This window comes from Aphelocoma coerulescens, assembly GCF_041296385.1.
Source record: "Aphelocoma coerulescens isolate FSJ_1873_10779 chromosome Z unlocalized genomic scaffold, UR_Acoe_1.0 ChrZ, whole genome shotgun sequence".
NCBI lineage: Eukaryota > Metazoa > Chordata > Aves > Passeriformes > Corvidae > Aphelocoma > Aphelocoma coerulescens.
The window spans coordinates 23,129,722-23,149,092 of NW_027184085.1; the positions used below are offsets into that span (position 1 = coordinate 23,129,722).

A 19,371-nucleotide genomic window follows, 5' to 3' on the forward strand; every position below is an offset into this window, starting at 1 on the left:
GTGTGGTTGGGCTCTGAGTGTGGATTGGATAGTTGAGGAACAGACACCATACAGGGAAGGTGATTTGCATAGTGTGAAAATTTGTGTAGTGTGGAAAAGCCACTGAACTGCAAGTGAGGGTTATTGTTGGAAAAGCAGAATGTGTGGCACTCTGGTTGGAAAATGAAGTTGTCATTCATCAAGCGTATACTTTGTCTTTCTACTGGTTCACTCTAGTAATAGCGCAAAACCTGCTCATCAGAAGGCAATATAAGAGCATACAGAAAAGTGCAAAATGTGTCCTTGCATCTTGCCTGTGAAGGTGTGTGTTTAGTGAAGTATTCCACTGGTGAAATGAAAATTGCTGTTAGAGCTTTTCAAAGGTTGTTTGCTGATCTCTCTAGATTGTCTCTCATCACTGCTGATATACTCATGTCTGGTATCATTGTGTTGTTTCAGTTCTTGGCAAACTTTTTTTGTTGCTGAGGAAGGGGGATTCGTCCTTAGGTCTACTGATGATACGAGAAATGCTCCTTCTCAGCGGAGGGATACATATATAATATATGGCCCAGAACCCTGCACTTGCCCATTGCCAGTAAATAGTAAATATCAGGTAGTAAACGTATAAGTATCATGTTGCTATTGTAAATAGTTTCTTGAAAAAACTCCTGTCTCTTTTCTTTGTTGTCTGTCTTCTTCTGTTTGTCATGAAGAAGTAAGCCAAAAGGGGTATGGCATTAATGAAGTTGTTAGGATAAGTTGTCTTTGATCTTACGACAGAAGGGCCCACACAGAGGCACGAATCAGTATTGGTAGACTTAAATCTGAAATCCAAAGTTGTTCTAATATAAATTATTTGTCCTGTTTTATTTCTCACATTTCAGTAGGAATACTCTGCTGAAGTTCGTCTCATCTAAAAGCTCTGAGCATCCCTTGATGTAAAAGTCTATTTATCATTCTCCTGATAAAACTGCCTTTTTTACCTTTAGCATTCAATGATTTATCCAATAACTTTCAATTACAAATATAATTTTAATTTGATTAGTGAACATAGTATTTTCAGTACATGTTTGTGTTGGGGTTTGGTTAAAACACATGCTATCAGTGTTGAAAATGTCTCAGTTTGTCAAAATTTCTGTCCTGGTGACATCTTAATCCTGACTAAGTGGAAAGTTTTACTGCTGGAAGATTATTAAAGGTAACAGTTTATTTCATGATTTTTTATCTTAATATAAGCAAGGTGCATTATGTTGCACACACCATGTACAAACATGGTTTCTCATTAGCTAATACACTGTATGTATTTACTGAAGTGAAAGAAAATAGAAAAAATAAGTATACCACTTTGGTCTGCTTCTGTGAAGTAACTGTACATGTTCAGGACAAAAGAAATGAGGAAAGGAGGAGTTCTCTAATCTCTATAGTATTACAACATGTACAGAAGAAACTGATTTCTTACTGGTTTTGACTAAACTGAAACTGTTCTTGAATAACAGATTTCACAACAAATATATGATACTGGCGCTAGCTGTAAGTATTTAATCCTGACTAAAGAGGCAGATACAACTTTTGTATTTGGTATGTATTGATTTTAAAGCTTTTTGCTTGGTTAGATGAATGAAGCAGGTGAATGGAATTTTTGTGTTCATTCTGTTAAGCATCTCAATAAGTGAATAATTGAAAGATCTTACATACCTGAGATGAATCAGTCTGAGCCTCATTGTGTGGAAAGGGCCCAATTGCATGACTGGAGATGCCTGTTGCTCTCCTTCCTCTCTTCCTCTTTCACACTTGTAACATGAACTGACATGTATGGTATTCCTTTTTACTAGTTGTATATTTATATTTTAAGAATGTATTTATGTGTTCAGGTTGGTAGTTTGACAGTTGTCTTTGAGCTGGTTATATTCTAGATATTCACATGTCCCACATGTTTCAAAAAGAAGAAAAAGGGTCCGATTCTGGTCCCCAGAGTAATGGAAACAGTCTGCAGAGAAGTCTTTGTCTATAAAAGAAGTTTTCAGCAGAAAATTTGTAAGAGCCAACGGGTTACGTAAATCTTACGGACAAGCTGAATCCTGTATTGTGGGCCTCAAGCTATTTCTCTGTGTTCTAGATTGATGGACCATGAAGTAAGCACTGCCTGGTTGGAATCTCAGAATCTCCTGTATGGTGTAGAGAAATACTATGTGATACACACCACCTAAATTAATAGAATAGTTTTATAGTTACATTATGCTTTATTACATTATTATTACTCTCAGTAGAGGAGTGAAAACTCTAACCACCTTCCAACATTGAAGAGTACCTGGAGAGCTAATTAGTAACACAGAATCCCTGTTAATTACATGTATTAGGGTGCAACTATGCCTACAGTTAATTGCAGGTAGACAGAGAATTTTCATCTATATTAATTGCATTTTAAACAAAACTTTCCTGCATGTAAAATTAAAATGTAGTAAGGTTTGGTTCTTGGAAATGGTACAATTTCAACAATAAAACTAGCTATTGCTTTACCTGATAAAATGTAAAAACTTAGAGCTGAACTATAGGAGTGACATCAGTAGATACCAATTTTTAAGTACAATATTGAAGCAGATGGCAAAATTTATAACACACATTTTCAACTTTACTGATTTGCATCTTTAAACTGTATTACTGCCAAGCAAAATACATTTGTAATTTATTAGATTTTTTTATTGCAGATCTGGCTTACGTGTTTTGTTGAGCCATTAGTCAGAAAACTCGGCAGTGCTGCAAACTCATTTTTCTTTGCAGAGATTTGCAAGCCTGTTTTGCAGAGGGCTGAAGGTGGTGATTTCATTAAGATACTAATTCCCCAATTCTCTGTGCAGAAGACTTTTCCAAACTCATCGGAGCTAAAAACTTGCTTTCAACGGCTGCCAGAGGTGTTCTTGGAGTCGTAAATTGATCTAGTTTTGTCTTGGCATATTCTGTTCAACCAGTCAGTCATGGAGAGATTGTACATAGATTGCCATTTGTGAAATTCTTGGAGGAGACTCCAGCTCTAATATTCAAACTTCATGCATCCGCTAGCTCATTGGCACAACTACTTTCTTTCTCCATCTGTTAAAATGGCCCTATGCCCACCAATATGGTGATATGCCAGTTTCGGTAGGATGTGCAACCCAGCAAAGATGCATGGTTTGGATGAGTCCTGAGGAGTCTACAAGACAAAATCTGAACCCTTTAGTCAGTACAAAGATAGGAACTAAACGTGGTGTACAAATGTGGGCATACTATTGCAGAACGCTTCTCCAGCTGAAATCTGTCAGATCTGATGGGAAGTGACACACAGTGAATATATTCTTATTGCCATGCACTTGGCACATATGAAGATGCAAGCAATGAACTGTTGATTTGCTGTGATTCTCTGTAATGTAGTCATTACATTTTTTGGGGCTTTTTTATTTCTTTAGAAAGTCAAGTTTTACAGTTTAAGGTCTTCACTGTGGTTTCTGCATGTTTACTGCATTGTGGTATATTTACCTTAGACATTTCTTTTGATTGGCATCCTGAATGGTGTTAAATAGATACATCTACAACTGTTACAAGGCTGACACTTGCAAGAAATTCCACAAATTTTTAGTTCTGCTTTTTTTGGAGGCTATCCTTGTCTGTGCCACCCCTTGATAGTTTTGATATTTGGAGGAAATCGGAGTTGTTTGGCATTCTGCCAGAAGATGAACAGCATTGTAATGCTGTTCTGCGGTGTTTCTGAAATGTGGACATACATGTAAATTAATATACTAACACTGAGTAGGTTCTGGCAGCACCACCTCTGTGGTGGTGTCTTTCAAAGAAGCCTTCTCTCAGCATTTTTGGGAAAGCTGGAAACAGTAGGAGTTGGACTCAGTGACCCTTGTAGGTCCCTTCCAGCTGAGAATATTCTGTGATACTGCTTCTCACTTTCCTGTAATCCCTTCACAGCTATCAGATGCTGCAAAGTGATCTACAAATGTCTGCAAATTCTGAGCACTAGCCTCAAGACAGGCTCTAAGTTGACACAACCATTTAAATGGCAGCACCACCCCTGATGACACTCTTTCAGCTTTCAGAAAACTGCTATCTTCCACCAAGGAAGATTTCTCTCTGGCGGAACTTTCCCTGCAGTATTAGTGGTATGGGTACTATCAGAAGAGGTTATTTGCAGTGCAGTTGCAAGGTTGAATCTTTTCATCCTTTCAGACAGCCTTTCTTGTTGCTGGGTGAAATAGTATCTGTAACTACTCTACTGACAACAGATAATCTTAGATTAAATCACAGTCGGATCCAGAAAGGGTTTCAAACCTGTCATACTAGCTGCCATCTGGTTAGAGCTTTTGAAATGTAGGTAGTTTACATATCTGCATTGATGGTGGTGGTAGCAGCAACTTACAGGTGTTGATGCACTGATTGCTCAAGCATTGTTCAGGTACTATCTATTCACAGCAGAGAACTGGGAGATGCTTTATTTAATTTTTAACTTTATACTTTCCTGTTTCTCCAGTGAGAAGGAAAGAGTATACCTAAACCATCCAGATTGCAAGTGCTTTGAGAAATTAGTGGCAAAGTAATTATTAAATGAGTTAAATTATGTTTGTGGTTAGACTATAACTGGTTTTGTTCTCTTTGGCTCTCAGCCTTACAGGATACTATAGTTATCCTGGTTTCCCTCACATCTCTAGTCTATCCTTTAAAACTATTGAGTTTTACTTTTTGGGTAGTATGCTTCTTTTTCAGATTGAAAAATGAGGGGTAGCTGAAAAGAAATAAATTACTTCTTGTCTCGAATTCTCTTTAAACCATAGAACAGCTACACTCATAGCCATATGATTCAAGTCTCCCTTGAAGTAGTAGTTAAATTCTATGTTATGAATTAGAAGTAGATACAGTATTATAATGGAAGAGGATGGTAGTACTGAACAGCACCACAAGATGTCATTCAAACAGTTCGTGGCATAGACCAAAAAACAGTGAAACTCAGATTTCTTAATTTCCTGCTGGAAGAAAACCCTAAATTAACTAAAATAAACTCAAATTGCAGCATGTATTTGCTGCTGATTTAGCTTCCATGTTTAATGGTTCTGAAATCAATTTGCAGGTCCTCTTTAAATGTTAAATTCAAACTTGTTTAGAGTTTACACAATAGCATGACCTAGAATAAACCAATTTATTTTAAGGATTTTCCAGTGCCAGTAAAATGTCAAGAAAAAAATTTTTTTTCAGGAAACATGGGATGTTTCCTAGGACTTCATTGCTGCTCAGATGCCAAAAGTAAAGGTTACACTGCCCTGTCAGTGTGTATTTTCTGCTTCAAACTTGATAGCATTCACACTGTTTGGAATTTTATGTTGAAAGGCAAAAAAAATGTATTTTAGTATGCTGTGGTTAAAAGTATGTCCTGCCAACTGAAGTCTCTTGAATGCAAGAACAGTGCAGTTGATACTGTGTAACTGAAAGTATGCAGTGGATGGAAAACTTAAAACAAGAAATGCATTGTTAAAACTCAACTGAGTGAGACTTCTGTAACTTCTGTTCTGTAACAGCTTTGTTCCATAATACCAAAAGTGGTGAAGCGTGCTTCCTCCCCAGTAGTGGATTTGTTTCCCCTTTCCTGTATCTTACCTTGCAGTGCTGTAGTGCTGTCCTTATATATGAAGACCTTCTGTCTCACCATGGTTTGTTTAGAATTCATTCCTCTTTATGAGAGGGGATTACAGCTGTTCCCAAGGTTGCTTTTGCATTGTTAGTTTGTCTCCAGTTGCAGTTTTGATACTCATGAACCTTTTTTCTTTATTACAAAGAAGGCTTATGATTAGTGGGTGACTTCTTTCACTAACTGGCATGTCAGAAGTGTAGCAAAACCTGAAAATCTACGAGTTTAATCTTACGGTGTTGCTAAAAAGAATAGAAAATAAATGTGTATTTTACCAGAGTGGAGCAAGTGTTTTCTTAGTAATAGTTGTTCGGAACATGTTGATGCAGTGGCCAATGAAATGCTGCAGATTCTGGGTTAATATTTTAGTATGACTAGAAGTTTGTCATAGTTCCTATGGGGAGACAAAGTAACTGAGGGAGAGGCCCAGGTTTATCTCTGACATAGCTGTTTAAACCTCAGTGATGTATAGTTATGCCTACTTTTTTTTGCTCAATGGAATCTGTAATCCTAGTCATAATCTCATCAAGACTGCAGTTTTAGTGACCAAGTGCATGCTGACAGTAGTAGGGCATATTCAGAATTATTCTTTAGATACTGTTTCCCATAATCAATGTGCAGAGCAAGGTGATCAGGGTGCTTTCTGGCATAGGACTCCAGGCTGTTAAAGCTGTTTGACAGTATGATCTTGTGACTGTCAAGATCTAAGGCTGTTTTTTGTCTTTTCTTTTGTTCCCTACACTCCGCACACTTACCATGCCCCTATCCCCACCATCTCCTTTTATCTTGGGGCAGTTGTAAGGTTTGTGGCTTATTCCTTTTTTGATGGCAGGGGAATAGAGGGTACAAGAAAGAACATGACAGCTAGAAAAGATTAGCTGGTGTTTTTTGTTTACTTTCTAATGATAACATCTGTAAGATTAATCCAAATTGGTAGGTAGGTCTGTCACAGGTCCTGTCATATCCATACCCCTATCATATCTACGAAGGTAGATATTCAAAGGTATGAAGAAAGCAGTGTTTTCATGGAGAAAGGAAAAGGTAGTATAAATCTTAAATGCTACAAGTGTAAAATATGAAAACATAGAAGAAAATTAGAAATTTACTACCTCCTCTTAACATTCAACCAGTGTTTCAAAGAGAACATTTTATTGTGGGTGTGTTTTGTGATGTCCGTCATGTTGTATCATTGTAGATCTGTCATGTGATACTTGCCATGAAAGTTAGGTGATGAATTTGCATTTCTAATTTACACTCCTTTAGCTTTCGAATTCCAGTACTGAGTAATACAAGCCTGTGGTGGTAAAGATTATAAAGGCAGCTGGGAACTGATTTCTTAATATATTAATAATTGACTCGTTGCCTTTTATGATAGATGCTATACAAGTAGTAAAGATCATATTTCATGGCACTGTTGTATATGAGTATAATATTTCTAATTTTAATCTGTACCAGTGCTTTCAGCTTGCAACTTTTGATGACAGTGGGCCTGTATTGTAATAGATCTTGAGACACTAGATTATGACTTGCGAACTCAAGGGAAATCTTGTTGAGTTCTTAGAATACATCATTGGGCATACGGGTGGGAATCTTCTTGTTTTTCTGTACTTTTGCTCTTGGTAAGTAATTTTACCTTGTATTACTGTCAGGGAAAATGGCTGAGACTACATATTTATACTCTGGCAAAAATTTGGTGGTTTTTGTGTCTGCTGTTGTTGGGACCATTACTTTCCTGCTTCGTATAGTTCCACATCATTTGTCAACTGTCAGATTAGACTTTTTTAAACCTGGTGTTCCTCTTGAAGTAATAAGGTTTATATTTCAATCATCCATAGTATGTACCTAACTCTGTAAGGCTAGAATCACTCTCAAAAGTTTTAGCAGGGACAGGCAAAGGTATTGATGCAGCTGAGGGTTCCTTGCATTTTCCTGAGCCCCTGGTAAGCAGAGATAAGTGATAAAGAGTTTGTCTAAGATTGTGAACTGAGGAACTGTCGCCTCAGCATAACTAATGAGTATAGAAACATGAACCCTAGTGTGACTGTAAAGCTTACATTTATGCTTTCTATTTTGAGGGATTTTACTTAAGGATGGAAATTTCCTTAAAACTTCTTAATGATCAAAAGAAGAAAATATTTTTACTGTACAGTAAACTGTATTACAAAAGACTGAAATGCATTTGCTTTTCCCATTGTTCATTGAGGCTGCTGATAAGAGTTGTTTTTGGAGGGAAATGACCTTTGAAATCTGCATACGATATTTTTTTCTGGAAGTTAAAACAGCAAGGGAATGGGTATCCTGTTACTTCATAAGATTTTCTTTTTTTTGAGTAGGCCTCATTCTTGGCAGGCAAGCTTGGTTGAGTGCAGTAATTTTTTTATTGTTTTTTTACATACGTCACTTAAAAGAATGGAACAAAACTCCACAATGCTGGGCAAAATAATTGATGTGTCTTGCACTATTAAGTCTGCTCTTAAAGAGCGAAACTTTGAGGTTACACTGAAACCATATCTAACTGTAGAAGAAAAAAGGCTTGCTACTGCTGATGATCCATGTGGATGTATGGAGAATATTATACTCTGTAAATATCTGATGTTTGATAATCCTGGATTATAACTTGTTAGAAAAGATTTTTAAAAATCCCAACAAACCATCAGTTCAGGTAACAATTAATTTCCGAATGGATTCATCAAGAACTTGTTTAATTCCTATTTTTTTTTCTTTCTTTTTTCCCTTGCTGCTTTTCTCTTATGGAAACAAGGCTGGCTGAAAACAGGTCTTCACATCTAAATTGTTATATTTTGTATCTTCCCCGCTAACAGTTCAAAATGCTTTAATTTGAAGTGTATGATATATAGAATATTTTCTATAAGCATTTGGAAGTGCAGTTCATTATTAAACGCATCTTCCTTCTGTCTTCACATCTTAAATTCACCTTTGTATTTTTTCTTGTTGTTAGATTCTGGGAGACAGTCTTCAGCTTGGATCTTGTTCTGTGTAACTTCTTCTGTTTTTGCTACTTGGTCCTCAAGTTCAAATTATTATTTCTTCATTTTCTACCCTGTTGACATAGTCTTCTTTTTTTTGTTTTATTTTGGGTTTTTTTTGTTTGTTAGTTAGTATTCTTACTTGTATTGGTTAATGATTCTCTCACTTCTCATGATAACTGGTCCACACGGTCAGCCTTTGTCTTCTTCTGGGTTGGTGGTTTTTTGAGTTGGTGGGCCATGATCACAGTCTCTCCCTGCCAGAATTGGATTTTACCCAGGTTGAGTTGATTCCCCACTCTTGCTGAGTTGTCTTTATTAGTTTCCTCCTTGTCTTGGGGGTTCTGCAGAATGTCCTTGTGGCCCGTCACTTGGAGCTGTCCTGTCAACTTGGAGCGGTGTTACAAGAAGAAGGTACTTTGGATGTTGCCACTTCCCATGAAGAACGTGGTCGGCTATGGGCTTACAAAGCTGAACTTAGCAGTATGCAAAACTACAGGACAAAACTGAATGGGATGTATAATTTAAATGACCAAAGCACACAACCAAACAAATGTAGCAGTAGAACACTGACCATATAGATCTTTGAACATGTCCAGGAGTAACTAAAAACAGTAAAAACCTTTGAGTGTGATGTGTACAAAATAGGGAGTTAGCAGTGATATTTGGGAAATGGTACTAAAGCAGGCAAGGAAATGGAATGCTTACTTTTTTTTTTTTTAATAATAATTAAATATTAAGCTGTCAAGGAAAGCCAATATTTACAACATAGGGAATCTGTAATAGGCTTCTTCAATTATTTAATGAAACACTTGGTTTTGGAAAAGGAGTTAGACTTAAATTTTAAGTTGCATATAGGTATCCTGAATTTTACATGCCTTAGCTTAGTAGGAAATACGTTGATTGGTTTGTTGGGGTTTTTTTTCCATCTGGTTGCAATTCTTTTGTGGATGTATACTGAAACGTGGGCAATGTGGATTTCTCATGGAGAGGCACAAAGCAGATGCAGTACTGGTTCTCAAAATATGAGGAAATCTCTATTAGAGTGACTCTGTCCCTTGCAAGTAGGAAAAGTACTCTTTAAAGGTTCATGACTGAATGAGTGACAATATTTTGTCTCATTGTAACTAATTTCAGCTTTGGCTTACATCCATTTCTCCTTCCCATATGAAATTCTGAGGGCAGTGATAAATCAGTAAATTTCTAGATTCTGCACTCACTTTTGAAATCTTGTTTGGATATATTTGGTCTGGCTGAGGTGGAATTATTTTCCCCTGCAGCAGTCTTCATCGTGCTGTGCTTTGTATTAGTGGTGCAAAAGGTGTTGGTAACGCACCAGTGTTGCAGCTACTGCTGGGCAGTGCTAACACAGCAGACAAGACTGTCTCTCCAGTATTCCCCTTTGCTAATAGCCTGGGGGTGGGCAAGATCTTGAAGGATGTGTAGCCAGGACTCCTGACCCAGACAGGCCAAAGGGATATTCCGTACCATATGATGACTGATCATCAGTAAAAGCTAAGAAAAAGGAGAAGGGGTGGGCATTCTTTTTTATGGTGTTGGTCTTCCAGAGCAAATGCTAAGTATACTAAGTATACCCTGCTTCCTGGGCAGCAGCTGGACATTGCTGATGTGAAATAGAGAATAAATCTTTTGTTTTCCTTTACTTCTGCATGTGGCCTTTGCTTTTGCTTTATTAAACTGTCTTTATTGTGACACATGACGTCTTTTCCATCCTATTTTCTCACCCACATCTTGCTTCAGGAAGGGAGTGATAAGAGTGACTTGGTGGGCACCTGGTGTCCAGCCATGGTCTACCCACTGTAGTGCCCTTCACTTGTGTGAAAGTTCACAGGGTTTGTAAACTTTGAAAGTCTTCAGAGTTCTTTGGAATATTGCAGGTGTCTCTTCTTGAGCTTCTCTTTGCTTGTATCTTTTAGTAATCAGGCAATCCAGATGTGACAAAAAGCTGTCAGAGAATCTTCTTTGTAAGCTTCCATCATCTGTTAAGTGCAGTTAGACTGTGATTTGTTTACATCTAAAAAGCCAAGCAGGATGAGGTTTCTTATTAGTGACGACTCATGAAAAGCTGTATCTACAAGAGAACATTCTTACTGACTTGTTATTTTTGTGGGAGAATTTTATTTCATCTGTAAAGGGTGCTTGGACACCAGGATGTCTTAGAGCTTGTAGAACAGACCTACTAGAGATCTGAGGCTTTTAATCTTGAGCACAGGGGATAGCAATTTACAATCCAGAAAGGCAAATAGGAGCGCAAGGTTGTATCCTTGATTCTTAGTGAAATTCAGAGCATGCTGAAGTCTGGGCATTTCAGTGACTTACATAAGCTGATATTATATTTTAACACAAACATGTCAACTTCTCGTTATTGCATCTGGGCCTCCCTGGGGGACAAGGGAGAAGTGAATGAGTTGTTGGTTTAAACTAATCTCTTTTTGTGCCTCAAGATTTCAGCCTTCAAGACAGGCTTCAGCTCACAGCAGATTGAAGTTTCACGGTCTTACATTATTGTTGGAATCTGATACATTCTTTTGCTAAACTCTTCATTATACAGCATGTTAGTAAATACAGTTTAAAAGTGGGCAAGAGGGAGCAGTGCTTCACCATGAGTTGCTAAACTGATTCAAGAATATAAAAATGGTATTCTGGTTTTATTTTTTAATTTTTCTAATTGATGTTTTTCTGTATTTCTACCGTAGAAATGAAGACCTAAAACAAATGTTGGAAAGCAGTAAAGATTCCGCAAAGCTGGATGCTATGAAAAGGATTGTTGGGGTATGTGATTTTTTTTTTGTTACTGTTTTTATTTGTTATGAGATACGGGAGTTTATTATTATTCTTTTTATTTCTTGGGTGGAAATAATGTTTTACTTTTACAGATCTGTACCAGGTTAGCACTTAAGTCTCTAAATTATGTTTAGAAGTTGTGGTGATGAAATGGTAAAATTCTTAACTTGGAATTTTGTGTAGAAATTGGTATATCTGGATATATGCAGTCATATGCTTTTGAAATATTTATGTAACAGTGCCAATATGCCTGTAAACAGCTCTTTTCAGTGAGACCTTGAATAGGAAATGGCTCCTGAAGAGAAGCTTCAAATTTGTCACACTGGAAACAACAGAAATTTGCAGGAATAAAATGACAAGTTGCATTTACTGTTTCTATTTTATTAAGTTGCATGAGCATCTTCTTTTTTGACTGAGCATGATGCCTGAATATTTGATTACGTATTTCAGGCAAATGTGTACTCACAGAGGTGATTAAATAATGTTTAACACCATTGTATGTTTAAACCCTATAAAAAAAAACCATCATGAAGTTGATGGTATGTATCCCTTTGTTTCTTCTTTAAAGTATTGGAAGAATGTGCTACAGAAGATTGTTCTGTGTCCACTTGACTTCTTTGTTTTGGGGCTTTTGAATTTGTTTTCTGTCGCTGTTTCTTCAGTCTACTCTGAATGTGCTTTTTTTGTTTTGCTTGGATTTTGCATACGTAATCCTGTCCGAGTATGTACCAAAGTGAGTAGGTACAGATGGTGTCATGAGATTGTGTTCTTTCCTCTGACTCCAGAGTTGGCTTCTTCTCCCTTCATGATCATCCAGTGATGAGAATTTTACTCAGTATGGTTGTCTTTTTGCCTGTAATCCCCTAGTCCTGCCAGAGACATCAGTTCTGGGTAACCTATCAACTGTTATTTCATAATGTCATTCTTGGTTTTGGGAAAGGTTTTTTTGATTCATCTTTTCCAACATGATGTGGGATTGCTCAGGGTTTGACTAGTGAGAGTCTCGCTTACAGATGTGCTGTTGCAAAAAACCATGACCTTTATAAGTGCCACGATTTTAGCATATGGTAAACTTATATTGTTCTGCTTTCCTCAGAAAAGATCTTTTTTTTCTGTTTTTTACTGTAGGCAGGAGGGTTGTGGCAAGTTGCCTCTTGCTCCCTTGGTTTTATTTTTTGAAAAGTTGGCCACATCTTTACCTGTATTAGGAAACTGTTGAAACCAAATGTAGGTGTGTATGTATGTATATGGGGGGGAATTAGAAACCATTAAATTGAATCAGCTTTAAATTGTAAACGAAGGCTTTATAGGTTGATTATTTTCCTTTTTTCCTACAAAAAATGTTTTCATTACAAATGAGTGTGCAATGAGCAAATTCACTAATTTTAAATACTTGCTACTGCTGCACATTCAGAAGAGTTCTTAATGGCTTCTTTAATTTTCTGGACGTGTATGATACCATGAAGCTGGAGATGCGTAGTTAGCAGTGATAGCTGTGGTCCTTGATCACTTAGGCTGAAGTGACCAGGCTCAAGAGCTCTTCAGCAAGGAAAGGCAGAACTAACTGGGCACATTCTTTCTTCTCCTTCTCAATTTTCCAATTCTGACAATTCTCTCCAGTTTCCAGTTCCAGATTTCTGTCCTTTTTTAAGTTCATGGTCCTTGCTTTCTGTTCCTGTTCTAAGCACTGTGCAGTGCAGGAAGAGCACTACTTCCCCAAATGGCAGCAGGCACCTTCAGCTTCTTGGATATTTTTCCCTTGCTCAGCTCTTGCTGCTTAAAGTAGAAAACAGCCTTCCAGCTTGTTAGGCTGACCATCACTTAACCACAAGTGAGTTATTTGAATTGGATCCTCTGTTTTCAGTTTCTTTTATCTTCAAGGTATTTGCTGTTTCCTGTGCTGTGTTTGAAGTGTGTTTCACACCAGATACCTGGCACCAACCTCTGGTTGACGTAACAAACTCAAACAATGAGCTTTGCAGACCAGGAGTGGGATATTGCACAGTATGAACATAAGGCCTTGTAACAATGGCAATAATGTTCTTGAGGAGTACAGAGGTGCTTCTGTGCTTACATACAGAGAGAAGCTTACATCTCTCAGGGATGGGATGTGTTTTTCAGAGATGAAAGGCTTCCTCTAGCCTTATTATTAGAGGTAAAAGGAACTCCGTTGTCAGACTATTGTTTAACATGTCTCACTGGAATGCTAATTTTCAGTAGTTTTAGATAGTTGAAAAAACTATGTGTACAGAATCCACAACTTCTCTGGCCAACCTGTTTCACTGCCTCACCACCCGTGCAGCAGTTTTTTCCTAACATCTAGTGTAAGCCTACCCGCTGTCAGCTTAAAGCTGTTATCCCTTGTCCTTCCTGTCACTGCATGCCCTTAAAGAGGTCCCTCTCCATCTCTCTTTTAGCCCCCTTTACTTACTGGAAGGTGCTATAAGGGGTCCCCAGAGCCTTCTCTTCTCCAGGCTGAACAACCCCAAATCTCTCAGCCTGTTCTCACAGGGGAGATGCTCAGTAATTACAGTGTCCCTGTCCACAGAGGAGGGGTTAATCTTTAAGGTCCCTGCCAACCTAAACTGTTCTGTATGACAATAGTTCTGTGATACCAATAGTTATCTTAGTATTTTAGTAGATTTTAAGAGGCTAAACCTTCATTTATTCATACAGGCATGATAGAGAAGTAGCAGGAGAACACTGCTTAGGGCACTTTTTGCTGCTGCTTCCTCCTTTAATGTAGTTTGTGAACTTTCTCGTAGGGAGAAGGAGATTCATTACAAGTAAAACCAAATTTGTCTTCCAGAGAGTGACTTAAATCAACAAAATTTCAAGCAAAGGAGTTTTGATCTTTTCACTTCTCCCTTGTACATGAAGGTACCTAAGCCTACTTTCAGCTAAAGTATGACTTTCATGATCAATGACTTTTTTTTTTTTGTCACTATGTTATTTTGTATGTTTCTTCCTTATACGTGTGCAATAAAATAATTGCAATCTTCGGAAGAATATGAGCAACACTGCTGGTTTAGAAATAAATGTTTGTATATACATATTCTACTATATGCATGAAAACATAATAGCTGATATTTCTTTTAAAACTTTCACTGATATTATAATAACCAGTACCAGATCTTGAAACCTGTTTGAATTTCTGGGGAAAAATCAGTGGAATTTCACTCGTGATGATTTCAGAGCATAAATTTAGGAAACAATCACATGCCTGATTTCCCTCAGAGAGTGTCATCCATGTCTGTGTGTCTTTCACATGGAACAAAAAAAAGTTTAGTACATCCTGACATTACACCGCACTTATGCTAGAATGAATGTTATTGTCCAGAAACTCCATGTGTATAAGACAACACAACTGCAGAATGTCTAGGCACAGAAACAAAAATTCTGTGATAGACCTTAATCTTGGAAAGAACCATTATGTTCTTTCAGTTTAATGATCCATGTGCTAAGGAGGATCTACACTTGTCATTATGCAATAATGAATCAAAATACACTCTTTTTAAAAGACCCTAAATACATATTTATATGGTACACTGGAGCTGTTATGGTTGATCAGTTAAACAATCCAGGTAATGCATGGGGTAATACTATTACAGCCTATCAGGGAAGTCTAAGGATCATCCCTGGTTTTGAGTATCGTAACTTCTGATAATTTTTGATGATGATAATTTTTGATGATCATTTGAAGATGGTAATTTTTCATTCTGTCTTCTCTGTAATGCGTCTTGTTGCTACATTCTACCTGGTCATTCTGAATTTGGCATTTATTATGGAGATCCCCCAGTCCTGAAAGAAGTAAATTTATTTTAGATTCTTAGTTAAAAACCCCTTGAAACTCATATAATGTGCTTGCTTTTTCACAGTGCTTGTGTCACTTCTTGTGTTTTAATACAGGTGCAGTAAACAGTTTAAGATGTTAAATGGGGTAGATCAAAATGTCATGCTGGACAGCTGCTCTTACACCCTTTTGAAAGGCTGAGTAATAGGTTGAACTGCAGCTGTCTTCTTTCTTCTTTCCAGCATCCTTCTTCTAAGCTTCTCAGATTTTACAGTTTACCAGATATTGCCTGGCTTTGTGTGTTCTTGCTTTTGTTGCATGAGATCCTAACTCTTTATGCTTTTAATGTATTTTATCAATGAAATACACAAACAGACCTGTGAGTTGAAAATATGAAGTTTAATCAGCTGTATAACATTGAGTAATGGTTGTAATGTAATATTTATGGACAGGAGTAACTGCAGTTGCAGAGCTCCTGTTTCCTTTTTTGGATCCCTGTATATTTGTTGTTGCTTATGTGTGTTGGACCCCAACATGGTGACAAGAGGTGTCCCTCAGGGGTGTGTACTGGGACCAGTACTATTTAATATCTTCATTAATGACATAGATGGTGGGATTGAGTGCACCTTCACCAAATCTACAGACAACACGAAACTGAGCGGTACAGTTGACATACCTGAGGGATGGGATGCTATCCAGAGGGGTCTGGACAAACTGGTGATGTGGACCCATGGGAATATTGTGGGGTTCAACAAGGCCAAGTACAAGGTCTGGCCCGTGGATCAGGGCAGCCCCCAGTATCAGCACAGCCTGGTGGATGAAGGGGTTGAGAGCAGCTCTGCCAAGACGGACTTGGGTGTGCTGGTGAATGAAATGGTGGTTATGATTTGACAGTGTTCGCTAACAGCCCAGAAAGCATGGCCAGCAGGTTGAAGAAGATGATTCTGCTCCTCTACTCCACTGCGGTAACAGAGTCCTCACCTGAAGAACTGCATCCAGTTCTGCAGTCCTCAGGACAGGAAAAACAGACGTGTTAGAGTGGCTCCAGAGCGGGCCACAAAAAGAATCTGAGGGCTGGAGCACTTTTCCTGTGAGGACAGGCTGAGAGAGTTGGGGTTGTTCAGCATGGAGAAGAGAAGGCTTTGGGGAGACCTTGTAACACCTTCCAGTATGTAAAGGGGCCTATGAGAAAGCTGGAGAGGGACATTCCAGTAGGGGGCCTGTGATGACTTGACAAGGAGGGATGGTTTTAAACTAAAAGACATTTGATTTAGATTAGATATAAGGAAGATGATATACGATGATGGTAATGAAACACTGGGCCAGGTTGCCTAGAGAGATGGTGAATACCCCATCCTTGGAAACATTCAGTGATGAGAGGCTTTGAGCAACCTGATTTGTGAACAGAAGAAGTTCCTGCTTGCTGCAGAGGGTTTGGACTAGATGACTTTCAGAGGTCACTGTTCTATGATTTGCTTAGTGAGATTTTGTGTTTTCTGATTACTTTGATGTTTGGGGGGCTGAATCTTGACTTTGAGCAAGACTCCCAGAGCTGGGAGTGCTCTGGGTCTGTATTCAGCAGCACTGTAACTTGATGTAACATGATCCTGAAATTCCAGGGTTTGCAGTTCGGACATAAAGTACTGCCAGGCATTCTACTGGAATTATATTTAAGCAGAACATTGTTCAGCTATAGTGTGTATTAAAGTATTTTATTCTGTTTTAGGTACCCAGTTTCCTACAAATAACTTCCTCCTTAAGATGTTTGTACAAGAACTGAAGCTAAACCAGAGTTTTGATGTTTTTGATATTTATTGTGGCAATTTTATTTGTGACATGCCTTGTTCATTATCAAACATGAAAACTTCCTTTCAAAAAAAAACCAATTGGTGGGTTGATTGATCTTGCTTTTACTGTGTGGCTTTTGTATATTCTTTTTTGTTCTGTAGAAACACTTTATGGCCTTTTGTGTTTTTCTTGTGGAAAACAACCTTGTTTTGTTTTTAAATTGTGATGTTTATTTTTATTTTTCTCCTTGGTTTTGTTGCAAACCACAGTTGTTCCAGGGAAAAGGAGTGGGAACTTGGGTTTTGTTGGGTGTCTTTTTTATTGCACTCCACCTGCCAAAAGGTAATTCTGCAGGGCTTTTTGGATTAGCAAGGTCTTTGTTTTTAGTAATTTAAAAATTATTTGCTGTCTTACATGTTAAAGTCCAGTTCATGGATTCCACTCCAGCAAACTCATAACCAGCCAGGACCCAAGAGTTTTTGTTGTGTGGATTGTATCCTGTAAGGTCTAATAATTAACAAAACCCCACATATTTATCCTCAATTTCATAGAAATGAAATTTTAAATACAGATCTGTAATAAATCAAGAAGACCCAAACCATGTTCTAATAAATTATATTGTTACATTACTAAGATTTGTCTCTACTTTTTTCTTCAGATGATTGCAAAAGGAAAAAATGCTTCTGAGCTGTTTCCTGCTGTTGTGAAGAATGTTGCCAGTAAAAACATTGAGGTATTCCTCTAACTTGTTAAACATACTGTTATGGAAACCCTGTTTATGAAAATTTTATCTAATTGTATCAGACTTCAACATAAACCATAAAATCTCTGGTATCATGAATTTATTGAATTGAAATGAGTTTATTTCAATAACAGCATTATGATAATAATTTTATGTATAAACAAAGGAAACCTGTTGGGTGGTTTAGAGGAAGAACATTTAAAAAAATTACTTAATTTTAGAAAGTTTGTGAAGTATGGTGGTAGTTGAGAAAAGTTATTGTAGTTTATTTGAAGTGTGGTGCTTTTTTCAAAGCTTGGGGTTGAGCTACATTGTATTTTAAAACATCTGTTGCAGATTGAAGCTGCAAGGTAATGGCTGGGTTAAAAAGTGTGTTCTTGCATCTATATCAGGTGTTATTAGACACGCAAGGCAGCTTGCTTCTGTATCTTTTTTTTTTTTTTTTTGGTTTCTCATAAGAGAGCAAGGGAAAAAAATCCGTCTTGGACTAGTGAAAATTCAGATATCCAGAATGCTAAAGAACTTAGGTAGTGTTAAATGATGGTGTATTTAAATCCACAGGGTTACTGTTGTACAGCCACAGGGTGTATGTAGAAAATGTAACTCTGATGCTCACTAGCATTACTGTGCATACATTGACAGCTTCCCTGCAGAAGTGTCGGAGTTATAGTCAACTTGACAAATGAGGTTTCGATAAAAATAGCATCTGTAAGTTTATTGTTTGAGACCTCATGGTGCCTAACAAGCATCAGTCTGATGAAAGTAGAGTGAGCATGCAATGACTTTAGTTACTTCCTACTGCTCAGGATCACAGTTTTTGAAAAATGTGGGCAACAGTTGTTTGAAGCCTTGGATTTTAAGGAGAGAAGTCAATTGAATACATGCTTCAATTTTTCTGTCCTCTTCTGAAAATGTGTACTTCAGCCTTTATTATTAATAGGAACAAAAAATTATTTCTTCCCTGGCTTATGGCACTGAAGATTATATTTCCTGTAATAATGCCTTCAACAAACTCCTTTCTCACTCTAACATGCTGTGATATAATGGGTAAAACATCAGTTTTCATCCATATTTACATGGATGGATAGTGATAGTCAAGTTTGAGTTTAATTTTAGCTTTAAAGAAATTACTCTTTTTAGTTACTACTTTGAAAACTTCGTGTTTTTTCGTTCTTTGAGAGAGTGGATATATTTGGCCAAGGCCAAATATTGAGCTGTAGTAAGTCAAGGAGGCATAATTGTGCAAAGATGCTAATTCAGGGTATTTCAGGAACTTACTGTATTAAAATAATTTTAGAAATTGTAATTGTTCTTTCAGTAGTTGTCAGTAAAAAGATATGGGATGAGAAATCAGACTAGTTAAATACTGCGTTCCACTTTAATTTGTGTTTGTAAGTTTTGAATAGTCTTAAGTCCAGTTTTAAACAGGGGGACCTTACACCAAGGAGGAGTGCCTTCAACAATATTATTCATCTTGAGTGCTTTTAACTGTTGGGGCTGGAACCACTAGTCTGATAGAGTCAAGACTGTCGCAGTTCCAGGCTTTAAGCCCAACCAGTAGTGAAGCTGAGACTGTATCCCTGGTAGGTATGCACATACACATAAGTATTGTATCGGT

The 19,371-nt window shown here is 37.5% G+C and overlaps 1 protein-coding gene across 1 annotated transcript in view; it reads left to right on the forward strand.

The window, feature by feature from the left end:
- AP3B1 (adaptor related protein complex 3 subunit beta 1) overlaps positions 1-19,371 on the forward strand; it is a 154,960-nt gene that overhangs the window by 1,689 nt on the left and 133,900 nt on the right. The window contains exons 2-3 of the mRNA XM_069001009.1: positions 11,343-11,418; positions 17,670-17,744. Of these exons, the coding sequence (XP_068857110.1) occupies positions 11,343-11,418; positions 17,670-17,744 (151 nt within the window). The remainder of the gene's footprint in view (positions 1-11,342; positions 11,419-17,669; positions 17,745-19,371) is intronic.